Source organism: Sesamum indicum, linkage group LG2 (genome assembly GCF_026168435.1).
Source record: "Sesamum indicum cultivar Baizhima isolate 11 linkage group LG2, ASM2616843v1, whole genome shotgun sequence".
NCBI lineage: Eukaryota > Viridiplantae > Streptophyta > Magnoliopsida > Lamiales > Pedaliaceae > Sesamum > Sesamum indicum.
In genome coordinates this window covers 14,798,393-14,824,776 of record NC_142658.1, presented here as the reverse complement: position 1 = coordinate 14,824,776, position 26,384 = coordinate 14,798,393, and the positions used below count along the sequence as shown (strand labels likewise).

The window sequence follows — 26,384 nt, the reverse complement described above, 5'->3', positions numbered from 1 at the left end:
ACTGTGTAATTACAATTATGACAAATCTCAAAAGAGCCCGTTATAATTTATTCTAAATAAAAATTAAAATCATGGAATTGTTAATATTATTATCATTATTATTCTTACCACTACTATTATATTAACATTTATCAAAATCAAAATGATATTAATAATATATAAGTTAAAAGATAAAAATAAAGAATATACGACTGAATTATAAATTTTTAAAATTGTATGTTTTGATTCAAACCCAACTCTTAAAGTAATAGAAGCTCAACTCGCTCTAACTCCAACTCAAAAAACTTTAATTTTATATCAGTATATGCACGTTAGTTTAAAAATCGGCTCGACTCATTTTACACCCTAACAATTAGACCATTCTTCAAAACTAAGTATATATACATATACATATCTTTCTAATTTTTCTTTTTTTTTGTGTATTTTCTCCTAAAAATAAAAATAAAAATTGTCAAAGTCCAAGAAAGAAATTCAGAAAATTCCATTTCTTGAGTTGGGGCGGGTGCGGGTGCGGGTGCGGGTGCGGGTGCAGGTGCAGCGTATCGTCCACGGTATTGCCACTGTTATTATTTTCTTGTTTCTTCAGTAATGTCGAAATAAAGCAGCCATTTTTCGCAGTCCCTTCTTCCCTCAAGCATACCATCTCTCTCTCTTTCTCTCTCTTTTCCATTTCCCACCCAATCTTTCTGCTGTAGAACAAAGATCCTCTATTTGAAGGAAAAAGAAGAAAAACCCATCAGGAAAATCTGTAGAAGAAAGCAATGGCGTATGTGGATCATGCTTTCTCGATTACGGACGAGGATATAATGATGGAAACCTCTTATAGCGTCAACAACAAGCCCCCCATCAAGGAGATCGCCCTCGCCGTAGCTCTCCTTGTCTTTGGCGTCCTCGGAATCGTCTTCGGCATCATCATGGCCATCAATCAAGTCGGCGGCGACCGCGCTCACGGTATTCTTTTCTCCAAATTTCCTGTCTTTCCCTCCACCGACTTGTTCGTTTCCTTCTCCCTCGCTGCCCTATTATTGGTGGGGGGTTGGAGATTTTGAGCTGGTCTGTGTTCCTTGGAGGGTCTGTATTGTGGTCTTTGTGGTGGTGGTGTGGAGGCACTATTGATTTGTTAGTATTATTAGTTATTAATTGTGATTTTTGGGGCGTTTAATTAGTAATACAAGAAGTTTTTTTGTAGTTGAGAAAATCTGTTTAAGCCCTTTTGTTTTCTCCCCACAGTCTGAAATTGATGATTACTGTAGCAAATTCTTGGCTATATTTCACAGAAGTTCGTAGTGAATAAAGTATACTAGTAAGCAAGAACTAGCATAAATCACAGTGTATGTCTTCGACATAATTAATGTTTGAGCTTATGTATTACATTCATTTATGTTGCTCTTTAATGTAAAAAGCTCATTAATTAAAATGTGTAACTTTAGAATATTTCAGAGTAACCTGACAAAATAGGAGAAAGATCAGCTTTTGATTGCTGAATCAAAGTTTATTTATACAATGTAATATGATGGGGACTGAACATAGATTATGTTCCCAATTTCTGACCTTAAGACTTAGACTTCACTGTAATGATTTGGTCATTTGTTGGCCAGCCCACTTGTTCTTGAAGTATGTCGAGGGTAGGTTGTCACTAATTTTTAGCGACTTGGAAGGAGATAAGGAGAAAATGAGGTGATTAAATAGGGGAGACGCAGCTCTGTAAAACTGAATGGATAGCTTATAGTAAGGTTTATATGGACATATTGATGGTACAATATATGATGTTGATCTAAGTTAACTTAATCTATGAAGTTATCTTGTAATAAATAAGACAAAAAGTGAAAAATTTGCATATTTGTTCCTTGGAGCATACATTCAACAACAACATTAGAATGATTTACGTCAAATACAGTGCATTCAGGTATCTTGATTATGTTATCTAGTTATTTAACAAATATTGCATCTACTACCATTCATCAGTCAATGGATAGTAGCCGCTGGCCAGTGCTGAAGTTGCTTTGCTGTCTTCTTTCTGTTACTATGATATTGAATATATTCTATTTGTTAGCTTATGTTGTGTTGGTTGAGGAGGGAGGTTTTGCCAAACACTCTGATATGTCCTACTGAGTAGCTTTGGCCCAGCCATCGAGCAGTATATTTCATGTTTTATGTATTTCTTTCGGCAACTGGAACTTATGTCATTTATCTATTTCACCTTTCGTCTGTCACTTTGTCATCTTTGCCACTTGAATTGAGAATTCCTGGCTGATCACAAAGAGGCGTCCTCTACATCATTGTTTCATCTGCACAAATTCTGCAATTAACTTTTTCTAGTTGGAGAGGTCTAGTATTGTTTACTAATTCTCTTCTAACAACATAGCTGCTTCCGGCGTTATTAATTCGTTTTGATGCAATGCTGTATTGCAGGGACCTTTTTTGCTATACTGGGTGGTCTGCTATTCCTTCCTGGATTCTACTACACGCGGATCGCCTACTATGCATACAAGGGGTATAAAGGTTTCTCCTTCGCCAACATACCTCCTGTCTAGATATGTGTGTTTGGTGACTCCAAGCTATGTACAGATCTCTCTCCCCTCTCGGCCATTACTTCACTCTTCTCTTCCATTTTTGGTTTCTTTGCTGTTATCTAATGCTGGTAGCAATGTGACTGTAAATCACAAGACTATTTCCACACGAATTCAATTTCTTCCTCTGCAGACAGACAGATTAAATTGAATGTCATTTAACATTTGAGCTGTGTACTCGTATGTTCCAGATGTCGGAGTTAGAACTTTGTTGGTAATAAGATTTGCTTCATCTCTAGACTCCTGATCTCATGAGTGAAACACTTGCTGTAGTTTCCATCTATGAGACTGAGTTGTTGACTACAATTAAGGAGTTTCTACACTAGGCTTCTTTTGAATCTTGAATAATGGTAAGAGGCGGAGAAGGGAGTTGTTGCCATCTCTTTCTTGTTGCCTAATGATTCTGTTCATTAGATTTTTCTTGTCATAATTACGATCACCAATGCACGTTTAATCTTCAAAGTAAACTCTAATTATGTCAAGGACGATGATGTTTCTTGCAAGCTAATCTTTCTTACCAGTCAACCTTTTCCTCGGCTCAAGTGACCTGGTATTCATATTTTTTGACAAAGTCAAGTTTGAGGTTACAATTCTTAATTCAGCTCAAAGGCCCTCTACCATTTCTGGATTCTTCTATTAGTATATGGTCTTCAATTTCCCTAGTAGCTGATTAGTTAGCTATTTCTATCTTTGCATAGAAGAAGATCTTTTGTTCTTTATAGCGGGATTCTTTTTCCTGATTTTTCTTTTGATGGATGTTCTTTCTAGAAGGATATTGCTGCTTGTTTCATTCTCTTATTACTTAAGAAAACATTATAATACAAGTAAATGGAAAAATATTAATTTTCATATACATGGGGAAAACCGCAAAATCACACATGGATAATGTGGGAAATAAACATGCAAGTATTCCATATCAAACGATGAGAACCATACCATGTCAACACAAATGCTCATTGTTAATGTAGTCTGATTTAAGTAAAAAATTTCCTATGTTCTAAGCGAACAATCCAGATCAAGCCTGGGCATCTAGAGAAAGGTCAATTTTGTGTACAAGAATTTTGTACCCACTCATACACCATTAATATAATTAGTGTGTGGGTCCTCCGAAAATTTGTGCTAAGGAAATAAAGCAAATCTGATCTAATAACTTGGGGCTGTATGGAATTAAGATGATGCTAACATTTAGAATAGATGTTCACAAGTTTAACGAAGAAAAGATTTTCCTCAGTAATAAAACGTGTTAGGCATGCCATTTAGGACGGCAAAAGAATAGGCACTTGATATCACATCAGGAATTACATATTGCAAAATATTGTTAATCTTACATCAAATATTAGTACAGACATGAAAATAGCATTTGAATCGTCCAAAGATGCAGGGTGCAGCTCTTTAAAGTTTGCTCAGCTGCAGATATTAACAAAAAGCTAAACTGGTGAAAAAGAGGAGGAGATTAGAGGGGCTACACGATATCGTTCAATGGGTTAGATACGATATCATCAGAACAGCAGGAAAATGTAGACTATATAACACGAGGAGTAATTTCCCTTGGAACTGTATGACATTCTGTCGTTTGATATTTCAAGATTTAGGAGGGAATACCAGAAAAGACTTTCTGCAGTTATCCTCCATGAAGTAAAATCTGCAAAACGGTGAGTCCAACTTTACTAAAACTTAAAAGAAACAAATGGCAAAGTTTAAAAGAGCAATGACGAATCTCTTACCTGCTCATAAATGTTACACATTCTGTATTTTGCTGGGTTTAACCTGTGGTTTTGCCTCTGTCTGATTCTGCAGTTGATCAGAAATTTGATCAAGTTATTTGAAAGGCATTTGGAGTTAAAAGGCAAAGATGACAAGGCACAGAATTTATAAAATTTGAACTTGTAGTTTATCCTCGTGATGAGCACATCAATCGTGCTGTTCACTATGACACTTTCTCAGCTTAAATCAGCACACACTATGCCTACCGTTTCACATCCTTCCCATTTTCATTTGACTTGGATGACTAACTTCATGCAGAGTGGCCTTTAATGGGTAGTCAATTTCCTTAAAGAAGTATGGGGGATGTATTTTCTCTGTAGTTTCTTTCTTAAAATCCCCATACAGAAAGTTAATGAACCACTATGGCATTTGGACAACTACACAAACAGAGCTTAATCCCATTCAAAGCACTACATATAATTGTTAGGCCATCCCAATACCTATAATCTGTTAAAATTTCACTTCCTTCAATCTGACTGCTCATGTTGGCAATCTATTGCCTGCACTGTAGCTTTGTTCTCATCAATAGGCTTAAGGAGCCTTCCATGAAACAACCTTGTCATAAGCAAACTTTGGAAATAAGACCAAATGGGAACACAAGGCAAGTGCTTGCTAATGAATAGCCTAGTTGATTACATGGGAACCCACTACACTTATTCGTTAAAAAATATCCCACCTTTTACCGGGAACACCATGTAACCAGGAGTTGCACGTAATGTATTACATACACATATCTGGTCATGCTAGAGCTATGACTTGGAACATTTTTTATTGGTTCTTACTTTGCTCCAATATCACACACCAAGTTTTGTCAGATAATTAAACTTATGAGACAATATTTCATCTCAAGACAAGTCATGCCGAAAAATGGTACAAGTAGTTCTTTTCTCGATTTTGCACCTGGTAGACAACATCAAGTCTGCAGATTTTAATATATATCAATCGGAGCTTTTAAAGATCTTCATAAGTATTCCCTCATTTTTAATTATTTTTTATTGCACGGTTTACTCACATTTTAATCAATCTTCCTTATCTGAGATTTATTTTCATAGTCTTTCTCAAATCAACCATGCACCAGAGTGCATACATGCTGCCATATTCAAATCTGTGCACCAAGAGTTGGGCATGGCATAATGTTGATATTTTTTTTTTCCCAAAAAACGGAAATGGGTGATTAATTAAAAAAATTCAAAAAGTGGCAACATGTACCAACATCTACCCAAGGCTGCACAAAATTTGGTAGACACATGTCAAATCTGCAACCCCTGGTTTGTGCACAGTGTGTGGCATGGAGAAAACCGTTTCTCTCTCCAGATAGTCCAGAAATGCGTCTATTAGGTTATGTGAATCAGATGCATGCATCTATGAGGTCATTGTTTACATCCTATCACAAGGCCCTCATGGTCTTTCTTTTCATCCTATAACAAAGCTCCATTCGACCTTCTATACCATCAGCTTGTAACGAAAATCTTCACTCCTTTGCTAAACTATGTTTCTTGTTTTCTGATTTGCTATAAATGAAGTGGAAAACTAAACAATTTTCACTCCTTTAGTGCAGCAAAATGCTCCTCATGAAAACAGCAAATCCCTTTCGTCCAACCAAACTGCGGGAGTCCATATCTCAAGTTAGTATAAGTGTAAGTGATTTTTTTATCGTCTCACATAACAACCTGGATTAATCCTTCCGAACAAACAAATGCGTGGATAGCCTGTCTATTCTGTGTTCAATACTTGTCCGTCCAGAGGTAAACCATACTCAGACAATTGTGAAGAGATTGCCAAAGGACATACCGAAATCCAATTGCAATTAAATCCAAAAACGTCCAAAGAAAAGAAAAGGGAAAGTTTTGATTTTGGGAACCTTAAAAATGCAGCAACAGCTAAAATCAATCGGCTCAATGTAAAGCAGAAAACTTACCTTTCCATTGCTCTCATAGTAATCATCCAATGCCCACTGATATTTTGATTGATTCAAGCCAAACCAATGTGCCACATGCTCGTCCAAACTCGCGTGCGCTGGAAAGGAATTTAAATAAGATAAACTATAAAAACTCAAATTCTTCCCTCTCTCAACCACATTTAGTTTTAATCAAAAAACAAAATATCAACTTGCTGAATTTTCCAAGATTTCAGCATTTAATAGAAATAATAAGGAAAAGGGAGTGGCGAAACGATACCATTCTGAACCTTGGCAACCGTGTTCCAGAAGAAGGCAAAAGAAGAAGGCTTCTCTTTGTAGAACTGCGCGGGCGGGGCCATAACTGGGGGAGGGGAAGGGAGGTGGACCGGCTGCTGAACCGGTGTCTGTGCCTGAAACTGAACCGGTGTCCTAGGAGATTCGGGCTTGGGGCTGGGACTGGGACTTGGCGTCGCCGGAGGCGTCACAAACACGGTGTAAGGTCCGATCTTCCCGATCCTCGGCGGAGGCGTCCCTGATTCACTCTTGATTGGCATTTTTCCTCAACAAAAAAAAGAAGAAAAGAAAAGAACCTCAAAGAAGGAAAATGGAGCAAAATTCTTCCTCCCCCCTATTTCTTCTGCGTTCGAGACCACCAGAGAACTCAAACGAGGGTTCTTTCGACTAGATTGGAAGAAGGTTCTGCCTTTTCTCTAGTGTGTGTTGTGTGTGCGTATTAGAAGTGAAGAAGTGCAAGAGTGAGAGTGGAGAGAGGGTTTTGGGAGTGTTAGAAGGAGTGAGGTCAGTACTTGGAAGGTAATTGTCAGAGAATAGGAGGGGTGTTTTTGGGAATTCCACGTGGGGAAGCACACTACCCCATGTTCGCGTCGATCTTTGTCTCGCTATCATTCTCATTTCTCTTTATTCTTTGTTTTTTCCTGCAAATTATTAAAATAAAATTATTCTAATTTCATATAATTATTTGATTCATCATATCTAAATAATACTATTTTGAATAGTAAAAGAAATTAATATAATTTAAAATATATATATTTTATTTATATATAATTACATGTACACTATAATGTATATATATTACAATTATATATAATAGGTGGCGTCGAACGACTACAAAAAGTGGGCGACCTCGCATAACCCTCCTTTTGGAAGGGGCGGCGGCCAAATTCAAGGTGACGTCGCCCCCTTACTAAGCCGTGGTCGATGATGGAGAAGGAGAAAAAAATTATTTTTAAGAATAAAAAAGATTTTAAATAATATTTATAGTAAATAATATAATTTAAAATAATTAATATAATTTATTGGTATTTTGTTATTTAATTAGATATATTTTATAAAAATACAAAATTTGTTGAAATATATTTTAATTAATAATAATTTAATTTAGTTAATAATATATAATTATTATAAATGATTTTTAGATTTTATATGAGTTTTTAATTTAAAATAATTTTAGTATATTATATTTGTATCGTGCTAAATTTAAAATTTTAATTTTTAAAAAAATTTATATACTGTTTAGGTGTTTTTATATTTAAATAATATTTCATATGAGTTCTTAATTTAAAGATAATTTTAGAATATTAAATTTGTATTGTATTTTTTAAATTAAAAGTTTTAATTTTTAAAAAGTTTATATACTATATAGTTGTTTTTATATTTAAATTAATATATTTCATAATAAATATAATTTATTGTAATATATTTGAACTCAATAAATAATTTAAAATTAATTAAATATATAATAATATATATAAATAAAATTAATTTAAAATATATTTAGATATGAAAGAAATGAGCAAAAAGACATTTATATACCTAAATTAATATTCAAAAAGGCAAAAAATAAAGCCTACTAACACAAAATGCGAGTGTAATCTACTCTCCGTTTGTTTTTAACGGAAAGGGGATTTTTTGCTGTATGTTTTAAAATACAGGGATTTTTTTGCTTATTGAATTAACATATGGGAACTTCATGCTATTTCATTAAAACAGAAGGGGTGGTATGCAATTTACCCTAATGAAGAAGAGAGAGAAAGAAAAAAAGGGTTGAAGGGAAAGGGAAAGATGTACGTTTTGATTTTCTTACTTTGATTCGCTTCAGAGGAAAGAAAGGGCGTTGAGATGGCCAATTTTCTCTTCACATTATTATCCCACTTTTTTGTCAAAAGAATTAAAGTAACTTTTGGGCTTCCCTTTCTTGTTTAGATTTCCATTTTTTTAAAAATATATTGATAATTTTAAATTAATTGACATATTATTATTAACATGCGATATACTAATATTTTTAAATTAATTTATAAATTTAAAAATTATTATTAAAAATAGACTAAATACCGATATTCATTAAACTTAAATCATAATTTTTTTTATTATAAGACCTCAATCTTACCATTCAGCTAAGGAATCACTAGTTTTAAACTTTCAAATTGTGAACTTCAACTTAGCTAAAATGATTCCTTTGAAGCTATAAACTTTTCATAAAAATTTGACTTTTTTGTAGACATTTTAATAGGATAAAATTCATATTACCCCATGTAATACCTAAAATATTTAAATAAGCCTTTGTGATAAAAAAAATAAAATAAAAACACATAACCCTTGTAAAATTTAAAAAGTTGCATTGCCCCCTGGTGCATTTGAACATGAGTCTTATATTGCAATGATACTACAAAAAAAATATTTTATTGTAATGGCTTTTTTAATAATTTTTAATGACTTTTGTAATGGATAAGCCTACCACGGCTAAATGAGGTGTTACAAACTATTTATAACGGCTTTACACAAAGTCGTTACAATTTGTAATGGTGTTTGGAGCGGCCTATAAACCTGGTGACGTGGGTAAAAATAAATTTGGAACTGCTTTTGTAACGACTTTGTTGAATTTGATTTAATTGTTATTGTAACGGCTTTTGTAGCACATTTAGGTATGATTTTACTTGATATTTAGAATGGTTTTTGTAGTACACTTTGTAACGGTGTTGAATTATATTGTCACTGTTTTTGTAACTGCCTTTTCCACTGCTCTTATAGCAGTTTTTTGAACGACTCATTTCAAAATTGATAATTATTTTTGACATAGTCTTTGTAATGACCTGACGAGTTTATATATTTTTGGTGTATTGGTTTACAAATGCAGTTACAAAAATTATTATTTATTTAATATATTTTAATATTTATTTTATTTAATATATTTTAATATTTATTTTTGTAAAATTAACTAAATGAATTTATATAAAAAACACATAATATAACAAAAAATAATAATTTAATTACAAATATAAAAATATTATTATAAGTTTGTATTTTTATAAAATACAAAAAAAAAATCCTAATCTAAATTATTATCCCCGACGGCCGCTTGTCTTCATCGTCGTCATAGCCGTCAGATGTCGGGGGATCAGTTGGAGGCCAGGGCGCTACATGATCGGACCAATTGGGATGGATGTTTCTGATGTAGCACTCAAGGGACAATACCGGATGATCCATGCTGGGGGTTGCAATTGTGGTAGCGAGGGCGATGGAGCAGTCGAACGGCTGGCCTGTGATGGTCCAGCAATCGAGTGATGGGCCTCGAAGTCGAGACTAGATACTTGACCCCTCTTCTGACTGCCCGTTGCTGACATCCAAACCTGCTCCTCGTCCGAGGCCACGGAGCCTTTAGATGACAATGGATGCTCTTCATTGTTGTTGTGCTATCTCTGGCGTTCCTCCATCATCCTCAAGAATATCTCCTGCGAACATGTTAAATAATTAGATTAAAAAAATTAAAATTAAAAGAATGAATTACGTAAGTTTTTTTAATTATTTACCACGACCTCCTCCGCCCTCAGGCCGGTCCACTAGCCATCCTCTTTCTTTTTATAGACCTTCTCGAACACCTCCATCTGAGTAACGGGACGTTCGAGTTGTGTCTCCTATTCAAAAATCAATTCAAAAATTGATTAGAAATATGCGTTAAAATACTTACCATCTTCTGCTTGTGCAGCCCAACGGATGACGACCCCGCGATAGACGGTCGTAGCTGTTTATGGGTTTGCTCCCCGGTTGACCATATTTTTGGCCGACTCTACTTGAAATTCTAGGTTCGACCAGAACTCTAGGAGCTGGCGCCAGATCTCCTCGGCCAGCCACAACGGTCGAGCCAACTAGTTATGGGCGTCAGCAAACCGCTTCCACAAGAACTTCCCCACCTACGACTTAACGAGTTTGAACATGCTCTCATCGTTGCAATCCCACCAGTACGGCATCTGAAAAGTTGATAAATTAAAAAAAATATAATTATTTGATAAAAAAAATAAATTTTAATTATTAAATAATATTATACTTACCTTCAACTTTTGAAACCAGAATAACTGGTGCACTTGCGGGATCTGCGAGATAGTGGTTCAGGGATGCAGATAATCCTGGGGAGCAACCTTGCTCGTCACACGGAACCTTTCAGCTACTTTTGCACCCAACGCAGGCCATTCTGGCCCTACGCTGCCCGTTCGGTTTCCATACCTTTCGAGGACTTTAAACACTCCTTTGAGATGCCTAGAATTGGTTCTTGAAGGTCCCCAATATGCCCCCAAGAGATGCTCATTTAATGCCGATGTTGTCTACCGCCGCTGCCATCGTGCACGGGGAGGGCTGGCTGGAGCTCACCACTGCATGCCCCCCTTATAATAGGCTTAAAAAAGTTTTTCTTTGTTTTAAGAGTAGACACTGAAATGGCCAGAGGCGCACTTTTTTTGCATCTCCTTCAACCAACGTCCAAATCACGTGCCGCTTGAACCGTAGCGTAGGTTATGACTTCCATATCATAACTCTATAGTTTTAGCCCCATACGATCATCTATCGTTGAGGAATTGCCCGTGCAATACTCTGAAACTACAGTCTCGCTACTGCACTGGCAGACTCTGAACATCGTCGTCGTTTCCTACATAAACGGAACAGTATAACTCTGGAACATCTTGGAGGTGCTCCCAACACTCCAAGGATCTCGCCATTGAAACAATTTTGCAAATTTCAAAGGATAAAGCAATGTGTTTCATGCATTTCTCTCATGTTCGCGTGCAGGGTGATGCCTGATCGTCGCCCCTATATCTCCTTGCCCAAACGTCCTCGGAATGACTTTATACTTGATGGATAGCATCCCCACACATCAAGGAAGTTTTCATATAAACTGTATTGCAGTACCAAATCGGTAAGAGTCTCTGTTCGAAGGCCTTTTGCGCACCTACGTGCTGGGCGGCATCCCCTAGCCGCCCGCACATTCTCCGCAAATCACTGCTGGCCATTTTGCCCAAGGAGCAACCAGTGACATTCTCCCCCACTCGATCTGTTGACGTTCTCGTCAACACATACACGAAGGATTGAGGTGTATGCGGTGCCCAACTCTCTCTTAGTATCATGCGACACCAGACCGACCTCCTGCTCTTTCGAGAGCTTCGGCCGTGAGTGCCTCTTCGGCACAACACATTTTCTCCCCCACAAACGATGCCTCTGTTGCATCTGATGTGATCATCTGAATACAAGTGGAAGTCCATGTACTCTATCGACACCCTTTTCCCAAATCGGTGGTATTCTCCCCTACAATATATAGTGCCTCTAATGCACTCAATTCAACATGAAAACTCAAAGCGAAAGTCAGTGCCTCTCTCTGCACTCTCTTCACCAAAGTGGCGGGTAGCTCTCCCAAAATAGTGCCTCAATGCACTGCATTTTGCATTATTGGCTCAAGTTGAAAGTTTGTGTACTCTTCTACACTCTCTTCCTAATATCGCTCATGTAGGAAGTCTATGTACTCTTCCACACTCTCTTCCCAATGTCGCTCATGTTGGAAGTCTATGTACTCTTCTACACTCTCTTCCACAATGTAGCCTACTGAAGTTGGAAGTCTGTGCCTAGCTCTGCACTCTATTCTCGACTGTTGCTCAACCATTTTTGGAAGTTTGTGCCTCTCTACACTCTCTTTCCAACTGTTGCTCAACTGGTGTTGGAGTCTGTGTACGCTTCTGCACTCTCTCCCAATTGTTGCTCATTGATTGTTCGCCCCCACAAATAGTGTCTGAATACACCCAATTCACAACGTAAGTTGGAAGTCTATACACGCATTCTGTACTCTCTTCCTAACATTCTTAAGTGGTAGGTAGTTTATGCTCGTATCAAGGAGCCTTTAATTTGAATTTGTAGATATTTTACACTCATATTATGGAGTCTTCATGTGAATTTGACAGATAGTTTATACTCGTATCAAAGAGCCTTTAATTTGAATTTGTAGATAATTTATACTAATATCACAGAGTTTTTATTTGAATTTAGCAGATAGTTTATACTCGTAATCAAGGAGTCTTCAATTTGAATTTATAGATAGTTTATACTCATATCAAGGAGTCTTCATTTGAAATTTTTTAGATAGTTTATACTCGTATCAAGGATTATTGAACTTTCCATTTGAATTTAAGTTTGGGGGATAGTTTATACTGGTATCAAGGAGTCTTCATTTTCATTAAAATTTAATAGATAGCTTATATTCGTATCAAGGAGTGCTCGAAGAAAATTCAGTTTAAGAGTTTAGATAGTTTATACTCGTATGAAGGAGTGCTTGAAGAAAATTCAATTTAAGAGATTAGATAGTTTAATCTCATATCTAGGAGCATTATTGAAAGTTTAGCCTCTTATAAAGGAGAGTTATTGACTATTTAGGCTCTTATGAAGGAGCCTTCCAAAGTTTTCAGTGTGATGCGACATATTCTTCGCTCTTTTTCTTGGTCATCTTCATCAGTGCCAACACTTAAGATCCATGGTTATCTTAATGACATGTGCACGAGTTACTAATTCTTCAAAAGTTTTTGATGTGGTTCCTTCAAGTATGTAGCAAAGACCCTAATGCATTCCTTGGATGCAGATCTCAATTGCTGAAGTCTCGGATAATCTATCCTTGCAATCGAGGCTCAAATTTCACTAGCAGTTGATATAATCAATAACAGGCTCTTCCTTCTATTGGTAGAGTTTGTAAGTTCGATCATGTTGATTGTCCTTCTTGTACTGTAGTAGCGATTGAGAAACTCCTGTTCTAATTGCCCCCAACTATCAACTGAGTTGGCTTCCAAGTCAGTGTACCAGTCAAATGCATTTCCCTTCAAGGATCGGACAAATTGTTTTACAAGGTGATCTCTGTAGGTTTCTCTATTATTGCACGTCTCAATGAAATGAGTAATGTGTTGCCTCAGGTTACCCTTACCATCAAACTGCTGGAACTTTGGAGGTTGATAGCCTACTGGCATATTCAAATTATCAATTCTTTGAGTATATAGCTTGGTGTAAGTCATGGATGACTTAGAGCTTCTGTCGAGTTTGTTTTTAATAGTCCCCATGAGGAATTCTTTCAGTTGGTCGACGGGAATCAACCATTGTGAGGAGGTTTGTAGCTTTTTCATTCAGGACTTCTTTCTTTCATTGGATTGCTGCCTTAGAGATGTCTCGGCTTCGCCATGTGCCTCAATTTGTTTTCCAAGCACGTGACTAACATCAAATCTATCGATCTTGTTCATTAACTTGTTGATTTGACAAAAATGCTTTGCAAGAACTTCTAAAGCTTTCATCAGATTTGCAATTTGTTCCTCCAGGGTTGTAGTGTTTGTCACCATGATAGGAGCTACACTTGATATTAAGCGAGGGGTGGATGAAGAAGAATCATCCTTCAAATGTCCATCATCTTCGTTGATCACGCTGAGATGGAGTAGATCTTTCTCAATAGCTTTGTAGAAGGTCACCCTAGGTGCATTGGACATACTTCTTTTGATGACTCCAATGGTTTCAATTGAACTTGAAGCATCAACTTCAAGTTATCGAGAAAGTTTTGAGTGCCAGAATCTTGTTAGCAGTCATTCCGATACTTCAAAGTTTTGGTGAAGAGATGAGAGGTGGAAATGGTCCCAGTGGGCTTGCCAGAAATTTATAATGCAAATTTCGTGTTTTTGAATTTATTGAAATAAGAAAAACATTACAAACGATTTTGGATTTAGTCGAATATTTTGTGGGTACAAAATCTCTACCTGGAACCTCTAATTCTTCACTTCATGAATGCGATCTTCGATTTTGGAAACTTTGGAGGTGGAGCTTGATGCTTTGATCTTCTCCGATGTTGACTTGGGTCTCTAATAATGTTCATTCGATGGTCTTTTGACTTGTTTTCGAATCAAAGCTATAGACTTGGAGAACTTGACTTGAATCCGAATATTTCTTGGTGGGATTGAAGCTTCGATCTTCCGCCAAGATGGATTTTTATCTTAACAACGCAACTTCGCGGATCTTCCGACTTCTTCTCGAATCAAACGTGGACTTTGAATTATTTCATCAATGAACGCCTTGATTTTTGCCTTGAACGCCATAGATTTTCCTTGATTTGCGCTTTAGAGGATTTTGAGACTTCTTAAAGGCTCTCTTGCTTGTGTCTTCACTCGTATCTTTAATTGTGTCATGAGTGGCCTCTTGACTTTTCTTCACGTGTGTCATGTCTTGCACCTTGAGTTGTCTCTTGACTTGTCTTCACTTGTCTCTTGTCTTGTGCCTTGAGTTGTGTGTTTTGTTGTTGATGAAACATCCCTATTTATAGTTGTAGGCTGGAAGATTTTGCCATATTTACTTAATGACGTGGCACGATATGATTGGCCTTTTATGATTTGTTTCATTAATCACAAGATGTGATATAAAATTACCAAATTATTGATATTTACTTCCTTTGTTGGCAAGAAAAGATTTAAATTACCTTGAATACTTCAACTCCTTACATGGAAATGTTTTATTTTATCCATTAATCAATATTTTATTTTATAAAAAATATAAAATTGATGGAAAAATATATTACACATATCAATATGTAATTGCCAATAAATTTTGCATGCTTACAGTATCTATTTTTTACTTGAGATGTAATATATTCATGTATACATGTATGCATACAACAAGTACATGAGATGTATCTTGTGTGTGTAAAGTGTATATCCTTGTGTATATGTCATTTCGTATATGATATGAAAGACAACACTCCTCCATCACTCTCATTATCTTGACCACTCTCTTCTCTCTATTCTCTTGTTCTACTTGAATTCAAGTTAGAGTAAGGTCATCTTGAACATACAGACTAATAGTACAATCAAGTCTCTTATACTACATACACCTTATCTTTAGCAAGATTTTTGTGTAGACCACCTTGCAATATAGTATATGTTCGATGTAGAGTAGATCTCGTTGGTCTTTGCATGTGCATACCGTCGGAGGATAAGAGCTTGAAAAAAGTCCTAAAATCGAAAAGGTAAAATTTCGTGATTACATTTCCACCACTCTTTGTTACAATAACAACTTGTTTTATTTCAAACTTCTTTTATGCTTATTGAGTGCCGAATGTTGGGGATTACGGGACTAGTTTCCTTCTGATTTATAATTTAAATATGCAAACTTTCATGCTCTCATTACATTCTTGTCAAGTCTCGGTCAATACAGATTCTTTCATTATCCCCCTATATATTGCACGGTACGGATAAGTGTATTTATAATTCTAACAGTACAATAAAACTTTACCATTGACTTAAATTTGTTTGATCCTTGTGATTTTTTATGTGATTATATGATATATCTCAAACGCGTACGACTCACAATATCCTGCTATTATCAGGAATACGTTGGACTAAATGCAAGAGAATGGGGTATGTGGAGCTAATATTCTTTACATATAGATCCGAATATATTGATCAAGTGGAGTTGTAGTCTATTTTGACACCATATGATGATGACGCCCCTGATATTCATTCCCTGTTGTTTTATGCCGCCACATGCCGTGGAACATAAGACATTTGTTGATTTACTATGCTATTGTGGAAATGCATCACCTGGAACTAGTTCTCCAGCAATTCAAAATGTTTTAAGATATTCCCCCGAACCCATTGGTAAGTGAAAGACATTACATTCACTAGATAGATAGGGATGTCAAGGGAAAGATTAGCATCATCTCACAAGGACTATATTGCACAGTGAAATGACGTCCAATTGTTGTTGATGGTAAGACCCAAGATAAAAAATGATCATGGTATCGTTCCTAATTATATGAGCTCGTATCACCAAATTATTTGGGTTAAAATATCGCATGGTATCTTATTGACAAACACACCCGGATATCGTATTGCAAACCCAAGAGTATGTGGTATGCATTTTGGTTGTTTTTTTTAGTTATTAGAATTACGAACACAAATGTCTAATTTTAGCGAATTATGTTTGCAGACTAACAGAATGGAACAACTCATGATGGAGTGTGACAATGTCAAATTGATTTATAGTCATTGTTAGAAATGAGGATTAGACACCGTGAAGTTGCAAGGAAAATTATGAATTTTTTGCGTTCACTGCATCCTGTTGTACGTGTAGGGACCAACTAGCACATACGATCCACTGACACTTCATACATATCATTTATCATAGAGGACTATGTACAGAACGTTAATTTAGAAATGCGAAGAAATTATGGAATATCTCCAGTTTTATTTGAAGGCCTAGACTTGAACACCCCTGATGAGCCGAGATAGAATGATCACCCTCAATGAAATAGACGGCATCCACGTTGTAGCACTGAGGGTCATTACGAGTGTAATAGAATTTCACTTGATATATCACATGCAATACTCGATTTGAAATTTAAACATTTATTGCATCTATTAAACTATTACATACACTACTAAAATATTCTTACCTATTACATTATTATTAAGTTTGACGTGGTCGATATTGTTGGCGTGCACGGGGTTGTGCTCTATCCATTTTGTTTTATATCATGGTCGAAAATGTGCCTGCCCAGGCTTCGGCAAACTCGTAATTTCGGATGATACACAAGCTCAAAATGGATGGGATCCCAATACTCCTCCACCCATAAATGCTCAAACCTCCATTGATATATCTTCTTATATGATCGAATATTATAATATGATGGAACATAATTTGAAGTATTGGCCCCAAAATATTGACATGTTTGTATGACATGGGAAGAAGGAATTTCATGAGTTCCCCACTTGCCACACGAACACTAATGATGCTTCAATATTACCATGTATGTATGTGAATCCTGACCAGTTAAGCTTACTGTTAGCACAGAGACAGATTTTTTGTTATAATCAAACTTCTATACTATGTAATGTATTGTCCCACTTTGGCTAGCCTTATAACCTGAAAGTATAATCAACGCACTGTTGATTATCATTCAGTATCCGATGACATCGTGTGGTACGCTCGAAAAAGTATGAGCTGAACGGAAGAACGTTATTTGTACAATAGTCATTGTATATAGGCGTGTGGTACCCTTCAGCACCACTTATACACACAGACATATTTGTTGTTGGGATACATGTTCGCCAACCACCATTAAGGAATAACATCCAGTGGGTCTTACCAATCCTCCCCAAAACAATTGTATGCTTCTTCATTCAATCATTTAAATTCTTCTATTATTTGGACAAACTTATGAGCACTCACCTCTACACCAACCCTCTAGTAAAGATCCTTCAATTAAATGTTGTTGAATTTCTTATTAAAGTTCGAACATACGTGCCCGTAAGCAGAACACTATGAATCCCACGAGAAAGCTTGAATGTTTGAACAAAATTAATAGCATATATCAACCTACTATGTCATTCCGAAATTAGACAAATTCGATTTTTCCTCACCAAGCATTAGATGTTTGGAAATATTTTCATGAACCATCGGCACAATGCTAGTGATTCTTCATCAATTTGTGTAAAAAAATAACAAGCACACCTGCTGATTTGCATCTAAAGTTACTACCAACAATAACTTATGCGATTTAACGTACTTGGTAATCTTAAATAATCTCATGCTAGACTTGAATATCCATCGGATAATCCAATTGCACCCTTTTGTTGCATCATATTTGCACGCAACCTTCCATAAATTTAGTTTGCTCTCAACCACACGGTATTCTTGTCTTGCAAAAACGGACCCAAAAATCTTGTACACTTATTTTCAAATGGTCTTTATTCTTAAAATCATTCCACATGCAAGCTCTCCAGTGTTTGAATCATTGTAAAACTACCCCAATTATCAGTGGGGATATTGAACGAGTCGACAAGTATCTTTGGATGTGTTGTATTGAAAAATTGAACAACCAAATATAGACAAGTTGGTTCCCATGTGCCAGCCATTTTCAAATTAATTCCTTCTTTCTCAACCCATTAACATTATTACCAAGTACATCCAACATAATTGGAATGCTGACATCATCATTTTCATGATTATCATCAACTTGACCCTCTACTTTAAGGTTATCTCGTTCTAAGTTCATTGAATCATTATTTAAGAAACTGTCGGTTTCTGGCTCAACATTCAAACACTCATTGTCTTGTTGGTTGTATGTAGATAGACCTGCATAATCTTCATTAATTCTAAACTTGCCCATTACTTGAGTTGCTACTTACATACTCAGTGAATCTTGTGTTAACATAGGCACCAACAAACGGGTCATCTATTATGAATTGCTCTGCTTCAATAAAATTATCAACAGACACATATCCATTCACTGAGTGAAAATCCAAAAATTGCACATCTCGATCTGTCTTAATTGGCAACATCGCTGCGCTTCTTCCACCAGCATTATATGTTGTGTATTTAAAATGTACTTCTAACTTAAAATCATTCCAATAGAAGCCAAGTTTTTCATACAAAATTGTTTCTAATTCGATGTTCATAGTACTATGATATATTTTCATAAATTCAATCAATCATATAAATCAATTCGTTGACCTCCAAAATGTATAACAATATCAATATTATTTTGCTATGCCATATCTTTACAATAAAATAAAATACATATAAAAAAGTTGAGCTAATAACAATGTCATAACGAAAATAATTAAATGCATAAATATAAAAAAAATTTAGTAAAAGGAACTTATTACACTAGTTTCAATAGTAAAAATCTTCGACTGGTTTTCTAAATCTTCAACCCATTTCAGCAATAACAAAAAAACTTCAAAGTAAAATATTTTTTTTCTGCAATTGAGAAAAATTATTGTATTCAAGTGAGAAAAATTATCAAAAGTTAACAAGCACAATGAGGCAATTACGATAAATTATCGCAATTTATTCAACTTGATGAGACACATGCTCAAGCATGTGTCCCATCCAGCACGTGTCCCATGGATGGGACGTTGCTGGTTCGTGAGAGAACCGATAGCTATGCCAAAGTCAGAACTGATAGCACAACTACGATTCTATTAAAAGTAGGACAGTAGCCTGCTTTTGTAGGCTGCTGCCCCTGCTTCAATTTTTTTTTTTTTTTGAAAAGATAGAACCAAAACAACGGCTCTGCATACTTTTATAAAAACTTCAAACGCCCCTATTTTCGTATTCTTCTTTTTTTGTATTATTTAAATAATCTTTCTCCTTTAACAAAATTTTCAAAATAGAAGGTGATTTCATGTATCTAACTCCGTAATACACAAAGACCTTTTGGTCCATGATTGTAAATAAGTTGGCAAAATTATTTCATTTACAATCAAAGTGAGGGTGAATGTAAAGATATATACTAGCCAATCAATTTTCATTAATTCTTTTTTACTAAACAAGACTTGACCAAACTTGTCCAAACTTGTCCATTTTGCTGATTTGAGACAATCAAATTATAGTTGCTCCAATATGTTTGGCCAGTTTCTCTTAAATCAGCGTATAGGGTTGTCTCTTTGCTAGCCCTAGGACATGTCTACGTTTCATGCTTTTTGAACATGAAATCAATGTACATCTTATGTCACGTGAAAATGAGACTGAAAAAAATAATCAAATACATACCTTCTGCACATATTTTATTATAGGCTAAATTGCAGTCATTTTTTTCAAAATTAAATGTAATTATAAGTATTTTTATATTATTTGAAAAGATACAAATATTTCTTTCAATTTAACATCCGTCTAACAAAAAACTCATTCCGTTAGCCTTCATTCAATTTTCATGTAATATTTTTTGTGATAAACTGACCAAAATTCTCTTTAGATTATAGGTTATAATTTTATATACTTTTTAGATTGTTTTTTAGAAATATTTTTATAAACTAATATTTTCTATGAATTATTTACTTTACCACCCTCAAATTTTTTGTATATTTTTCAAATGTTTCTTTTAAAAAATCAATAAGGGTAAAACAGTAAATTTTACCTTACCATTTAGGAATTATATAATTATTTTTCACTAGAGAGTGGTATTTATAATTTTTCAAATAATAAGAGTGGTATTGTAGTAATATAGTACTCTATTAGAAATAATATTTCAATTATGAAAGTTTAAATTTAAAAAAAAAACAAAGGAAAAGAAGTCCTTATGCAATCAAAAACATCAATTTTGACCCATTCTTTATTTCACATGAAAGACTAATTAAATTATTTAACAATTTATTTTATATCGTACTCAAACAACCATAAAAATATTGGCAAGACATTATATTAACAATTTAACACATTACTTACATTAAACTAATATAAACAAAAGAAAACGCTTTAAACATAAAAGTCTTTAGAAAAGTAAGTATTTAAAAATTAAAATTTTAAAGAAAATACATTTTTACAACAAAATTTTCGACTAATTTAATCTTTCATAAAATTTGATTTTACCCTTTATCTTTGAATCTTTTATTAATTTTTTTAATGCAAGTTTTTATTTAAAATACATTATATTTTATTAACAAATAAGGACATTTCATTATAGACAATACAAATAAAAAATTTATCTCTGAATTTAAAGAATATTAATAAATACCCAGTTGAAATAATCATTTTTATTATACCGTTTCATTATGTACAGTACACATCGTACCGTATATTCTTATTCGGTTTGTATAATCAGTATATAAATAAAGTAGCCATGAGAAGAGGATAAAGAATTTTGTTGATTAGTTGTATGTCATTATCATTAGGGCATAGTGTTTTACTACATTATGCTATGTTTTTAAGCATAAACATAGGACAATGTGCCCTAAAGTTAGCATCCATACTATATATCTACCACCAACCAACCACCCTTGATGAGAATGGACTTCACAAAACTGTACTCCCTCTTCATGCTGCAGATAATAATTCTGGAAATTTGGAATAGACTCCACATGACTACCAGCTCCCATGTTTCTTCTATTTTTTAGGGACCATGCCCCATGTTCTCTCATAATTACATGGTATTAATAGTTTTGGTGATTTATGATTTTTTTTTTGGCATCATTTTTAATAAATTAAAATGAAATTAGATGAATAATTGTTCGTTTTGCAATCGATAACGCTCCGGCTCATTCGATTATTATGAAGGGTTTAGTGGTTTTTATTCGAGAGACGTGAAAGGGGTCGTTTCCTTTCAGTGACTATTATATCCCTATATATGGAAGGATCTGGTGCTTTATTGTGAGAATGAAAACTTGCGGGTTTTTACGTATTTTTTCTTTTTTTAAGTATTTTGTGCTTTTTAAAGGTGCATTTTTGTATAAGTTGCATGAAGATATGGGACTCGAATAACATCTAAGCTTGAAAGGTCCATTTTTTCCTAGCAAGACTTTTTTCACAAACTAACTAGTGATACTATGGCTGACGTGTCATAATATATTGTGCAACGACAATTGATTCATATGAAAAATTGCATATGACATCAATTTGTTTGGTTCTTGGGAGCTGAATTAAAGAGTTTACGTCTGTAATTATAGGGTTGTTTTTTTATTATTTATTTTAAACATAGTTCATCTTTCCTTCATTCATGACAATTAGGCTTTTGCCTCAACAGCAAGATTGATGTTTCAAAACTCTTTACTAAGCACACGTCTTAAGTTAGAGGTCCACGTATGTGGGTGACGGACTACTCGTACAGTAATTTATTATTTTATTTGTTTTGAAATTATTAATATATTTATTGGAATTAAATATTTTAATGCATTTTATTAGAAGTAGCTTCCCTTGATCCATGTGATAAAATGGCTTTTTATCACATTGACATTAGAAGGCCAACCAACTAAGGTGAATAGCAACATTTTTGAAAGTGAGTCACTTGAAGGATGCCACTAATTTAGGGTCCTTACTTTAAATTAGTGATTCATATAGTATTTGTGCACACTATGTGTGTATATATATGCTATAGAATATAAAAATATCAAATTTAAATAAAAGATATTTTTATATGATAAAAAAATAAGAAAAATTATTTGTTTAGTCCTTTAAGTTTGTCTGCTATTAATTTTAGTCCTTTAAGTTTACACATTTTAGTTTTAGTCCTGTAACTTTAAGAAATGTGTACTTTTAGTCTTCTGACCCAATTTCTAACAATTTTATCCCTACACAGCTTTTTAAAGAGCAAATTTAGTCCATCTACATTCATTTTGCATCTCATAACTGATGCCCACAAGAAGGTATGAATTTATAGAAACTTAGTTTTATTTTGGAAGCATGTTGGGCCTTAGAATAGCATTAGGATGGACTATTAAGCTTTATTCTCAAAAGAGCAAAAGAGTCCTATATTAGGCTAAAGGACCGAATCTACACAAAATTGATAGATAAATGATTAAATCTAATATTACTAAAATTAAAGGACCAAAAGGGATTCAAGTCAAAATTATAGGACGAAAATTTTTTTTTTTCCAAAAAATAATTTAGTTGGATTGGAAAGTCAAGATTAAAAAAAAAAAATAGTCAATTTTAACGATTTTAATTTTTTAATAAATACTAGTAATTCTAATTATTATAATCCGCCTTACTTACAACCTACCTATTACATATCTATGTAATTCTGTTATATTTATATAATAATCTTTTATCTATTATTTTTGTATTATAAAATTCACTTTTTCTTTAAAAAAATTGTTTTTCTTCTTTAAAAAATTACCCTTTTTTTCATTTTTTAGTTGCAATTGCAAGCAAGAAAACAACCCCACTAGTTTATGTTTTTTAATAGCCTTGGCAATGGTTTGGGATTTTTCAAACTCTTCGGGGCGGGTTCGAGTCTAAAAAATTGAGTTATGGGCGTTGAATTCGAGACCTTCTCATGTATATTTTATTTTATTTTATATATTTTTTTTAATATTATTAATAATAGAGTTATAAAATGAAAATTATATTAGTAATATGATATAAATATTAATCTCTTCCCAAGTAATAATAATTTCACGGATGTATTATTAAATTTTATTTTTCTTTATATGTTTTCTTTTAAAATATAAAATTATTAGGCAAGAAAAAAACGAGTTACAATTTATGTGATTCGTAGTTTAGATTGACGCAAACTCACATTCTTTATAAATAAATAGATAGATTAAGAGATCAAGAATTTTAAATTTTCATATATTTGAAAATTATAGTTGATCAATCACTCCAAATCTCGTTTCAATTTAAAAGGTTAGGCCCACCCTATCGGGCGGATCTTAGGCCCACTCTAACGTGTCCTACTGCCACTCTTTATTTTTTTTTACCTGTCAGCTTGATTACTAAATAAGTTGAATGTAACCAAGTCAATTCGCTTTATTTGAAGATGATAATTAAATAATTTTAATCTAATTTATTGACAACTCCTAGTAAAAGTTTCCTTCTAATTTGGAGCAAAGTGAACCCAATCATGCACACCCCGAGTAAAAAAATGTTGTACTCTTGTACTCCATTGAGTCTTGGAAATTTTGTTTGGTATTATTAGAGGAAAAAGGAAATATTTGGGCAAACATGGTCAAAATGTATATCTTTCCTACCATTTCATATTTTTTTTAACAATATTGAAATTTACTATATTCTTTTCAAATATATTTACTTTTTTGTATTAAAGAAAATCCAAATATAACCCAATTTTTATTTATTGAGAAAAGTTCTTTAGTCGTGTGTCCAGGGGCAAAGCCAAGCCCCGTCGAGCGCTAGCGGCCGATAGGGTTTGGCTTCGTCTCGGATCTATTAGCCTATCAAGTCTTAGGTCTGAACTTTGTTTTACCTATTAATAAAAAAAAAATATTAATTTGTTTAAACAATAATTACTTCGGCATTCTCGTTTTAGTCTCTTTCTACTAGTTAGAATCACATAGTTTCCATTTAGCCCAAAAAAAAAAAAAAGTTTGCTATCTTGTGATTTTCTCAACACCAAGTTATAATTATCAAATCTTCTTGCTTGTAAGTTTCAACCTATCACTCGTTGTCGGAATAAAATTTGTTCGAATCAATTGTACTGACATTATTATATTTATTTAATTTGTAATGATTATTATAATAATTAATTTTTTTGGAAATTGAATAATTTTATTTACCACCTAATTAATTAAAATTTGATAGGGTTAAGCCAAATTTTTGAGTTCGCCACTGTGTGCATCAATTATATATTTCAAGATTTCTTTTATATATGCAAGCAGTCCTGACACGCTTTTCCTGTGTATATATAATAAATAATTCTTGATATTTTAAATTATATTATAAGTAAGAATAAAGTATATTAATTGGATATTTAAGTGAATGTAAAATTTAAAAATTTGAATTAGTTAACTATCTTATCAGTTGAATTGACATTTTTTGAATCACAAATTTTAGTAGAACAGTATCAAAATCGACTTTATATTTATAACACTTCTCTCTCTCTTTTACTTATAATACTATAGATATATATATTTATAAATATATATATATATATTCAATATACTATACATAGAATATGAAAATATTATTGTGAATTATCTTACGCCGGAACAATATAATATTTATCGTTAATGTAATTTATTCTTTTTTATATTTATACTCGGTATATATATAACATAATATTAGATATTTAATTTTTTTAAATACATCGATATTTTTAAATCAATCAACAAAAGAATTACAACATTAAATATGTAATACATTAATATTCTAAAATCAACCAACGACATAAAGCAAATAAAGAAAAACAACATAAAATTACTAAAATCGGATTGAATAATTAAATGGGATTTTTTCCATAGAAAATTTAATTCACTCTGGAATACGAGATCGACATTTGAAATCAAATTAAATAATACGTTGAAACAAAATAAAAATAATAATAAAATTACTATACGCACCGACTTCGTACAACTCAAATTCACGACCTCTTAATTATAACAATTGGAGCAACACCTCATTATCACAAATTAGATGTAAATAATTTCGAATTTTGCGTGAGAATGAGACAGCAATAATTGGAATGGTGCCAATTTGACATTGAACTCACTACCACAACTTAAATTCGGTAATTGTCACAATTGCAAAAAGATTAGGTTTTGCTTCTTTGGTAATTACAAAAAATTCAATTTTCGTCATTTAAAAAAGTGGTAAAAGTAAGACCCTCAATTTGGAAGTCTCATATTTTAGTTTCTTTATTTTTTTTTTCCAATCATCATTTTCTTTAATATAATGTATACTTAAAACATATTTTATTTTATTTTTAATCTACGCAATTTAAAAAGTGTCAGTGTAATAGAGTAACCACCTGATGATCACCTTGTTGTACTGTATTGCTTTACTTAATGAAAATTATATTTTTAAAAAAAAAATTATCGGTCTTTTTTTTTTAAAAAAAAAACTATCCCATTTTTACATATTTTTGGAATAATTACATCGTCTTTTTCCTAAATTTTCGTAAATTTAAATTTTTATGGAATTTTATTGAAACTAAAATATGCTTTTGTTAGGGGAAAATGGATTGTAGACCGATACTATTTATTACACGTGGAGAGTCAGAGTAATTAATTTTGGTTGACGGAATATATATTTATTAAAATACCCTTGAGAAATCGTCTTTTTAAGTTTTTAATTTTTTTTCTATAAAAATACTTAAAATTTACGCGTATTTAAAAATTAATAAAAAGTATTTAAAGAAATATTAATTAAGATCAATTATTCATGCTATTTTTCATAAATTAATAAATTTAAAAATTAAGGTACATTATATTGGATTACTCTGAATTTTGTTATAATTATAAGTATTTTTTAAAATTAATAATCATCTAACAAGTATTTTTTTATATTAAATTATTAAAAAATATTTATTAAACGATCATAAATTTTAAAAATATTTAATAAAATTATAGACACGCATTGGACATAGAGCTGTGTTGTATATATTATGGATGAAAGTCAAAAAAACA

At 33.2% G+C, this 26,384-nt stretch overlaps 2 protein-coding genes across 2 annotated transcripts; one reads left to right on the top strand and one right to left on the bottom strand.

The window, feature by feature from the left end:
- The first annotated feature begins 582 nt into the window (after positions 1-582).
- On the top strand, positions 583-2,808 carry LOC105155714 (uncharacterized). The gene is made up of 2 exons (XM_011071635.3): positions 583-951; positions 2,413-2,808. Exons 1-2 carry the CDS (start codon positions 762-764, stop codon positions 2,532-2,534), a joined length of 312 nt encoding a protein of 103 aa, XP_011069937.1. The 5' UTR covers positions 583-761; the 3' UTR covers positions 2,535-2,808.
- Positions 2,809-3,825: 1,017 nt separating this feature from the next.
- On the bottom strand, positions 3,826-7,011 carry LOC105155712 (uncharacterized). Its single transcript, XM_011071634.3, has 4 exons — positions 6,512-7,011; positions 6,253-6,350; positions 4,295-4,361; positions 3,826-4,212 (listed from the first exon to the last, which is right to left on the bottom strand). The coding sequence occupies exons 1-3, from the start codon at positions 6,786-6,788 to the stop codon at positions 4,308-4,310; spliced, it is 429 nt and encodes a 142-aa protein (XP_011069936.3). The 5' UTR covers positions 6,789-7,011; the 3' UTR covers positions 3,826-4,212; positions 4,295-4,307.
- Between the last annotated feature and the right edge of the window lie 19,373 nt (positions 7,012-26,384).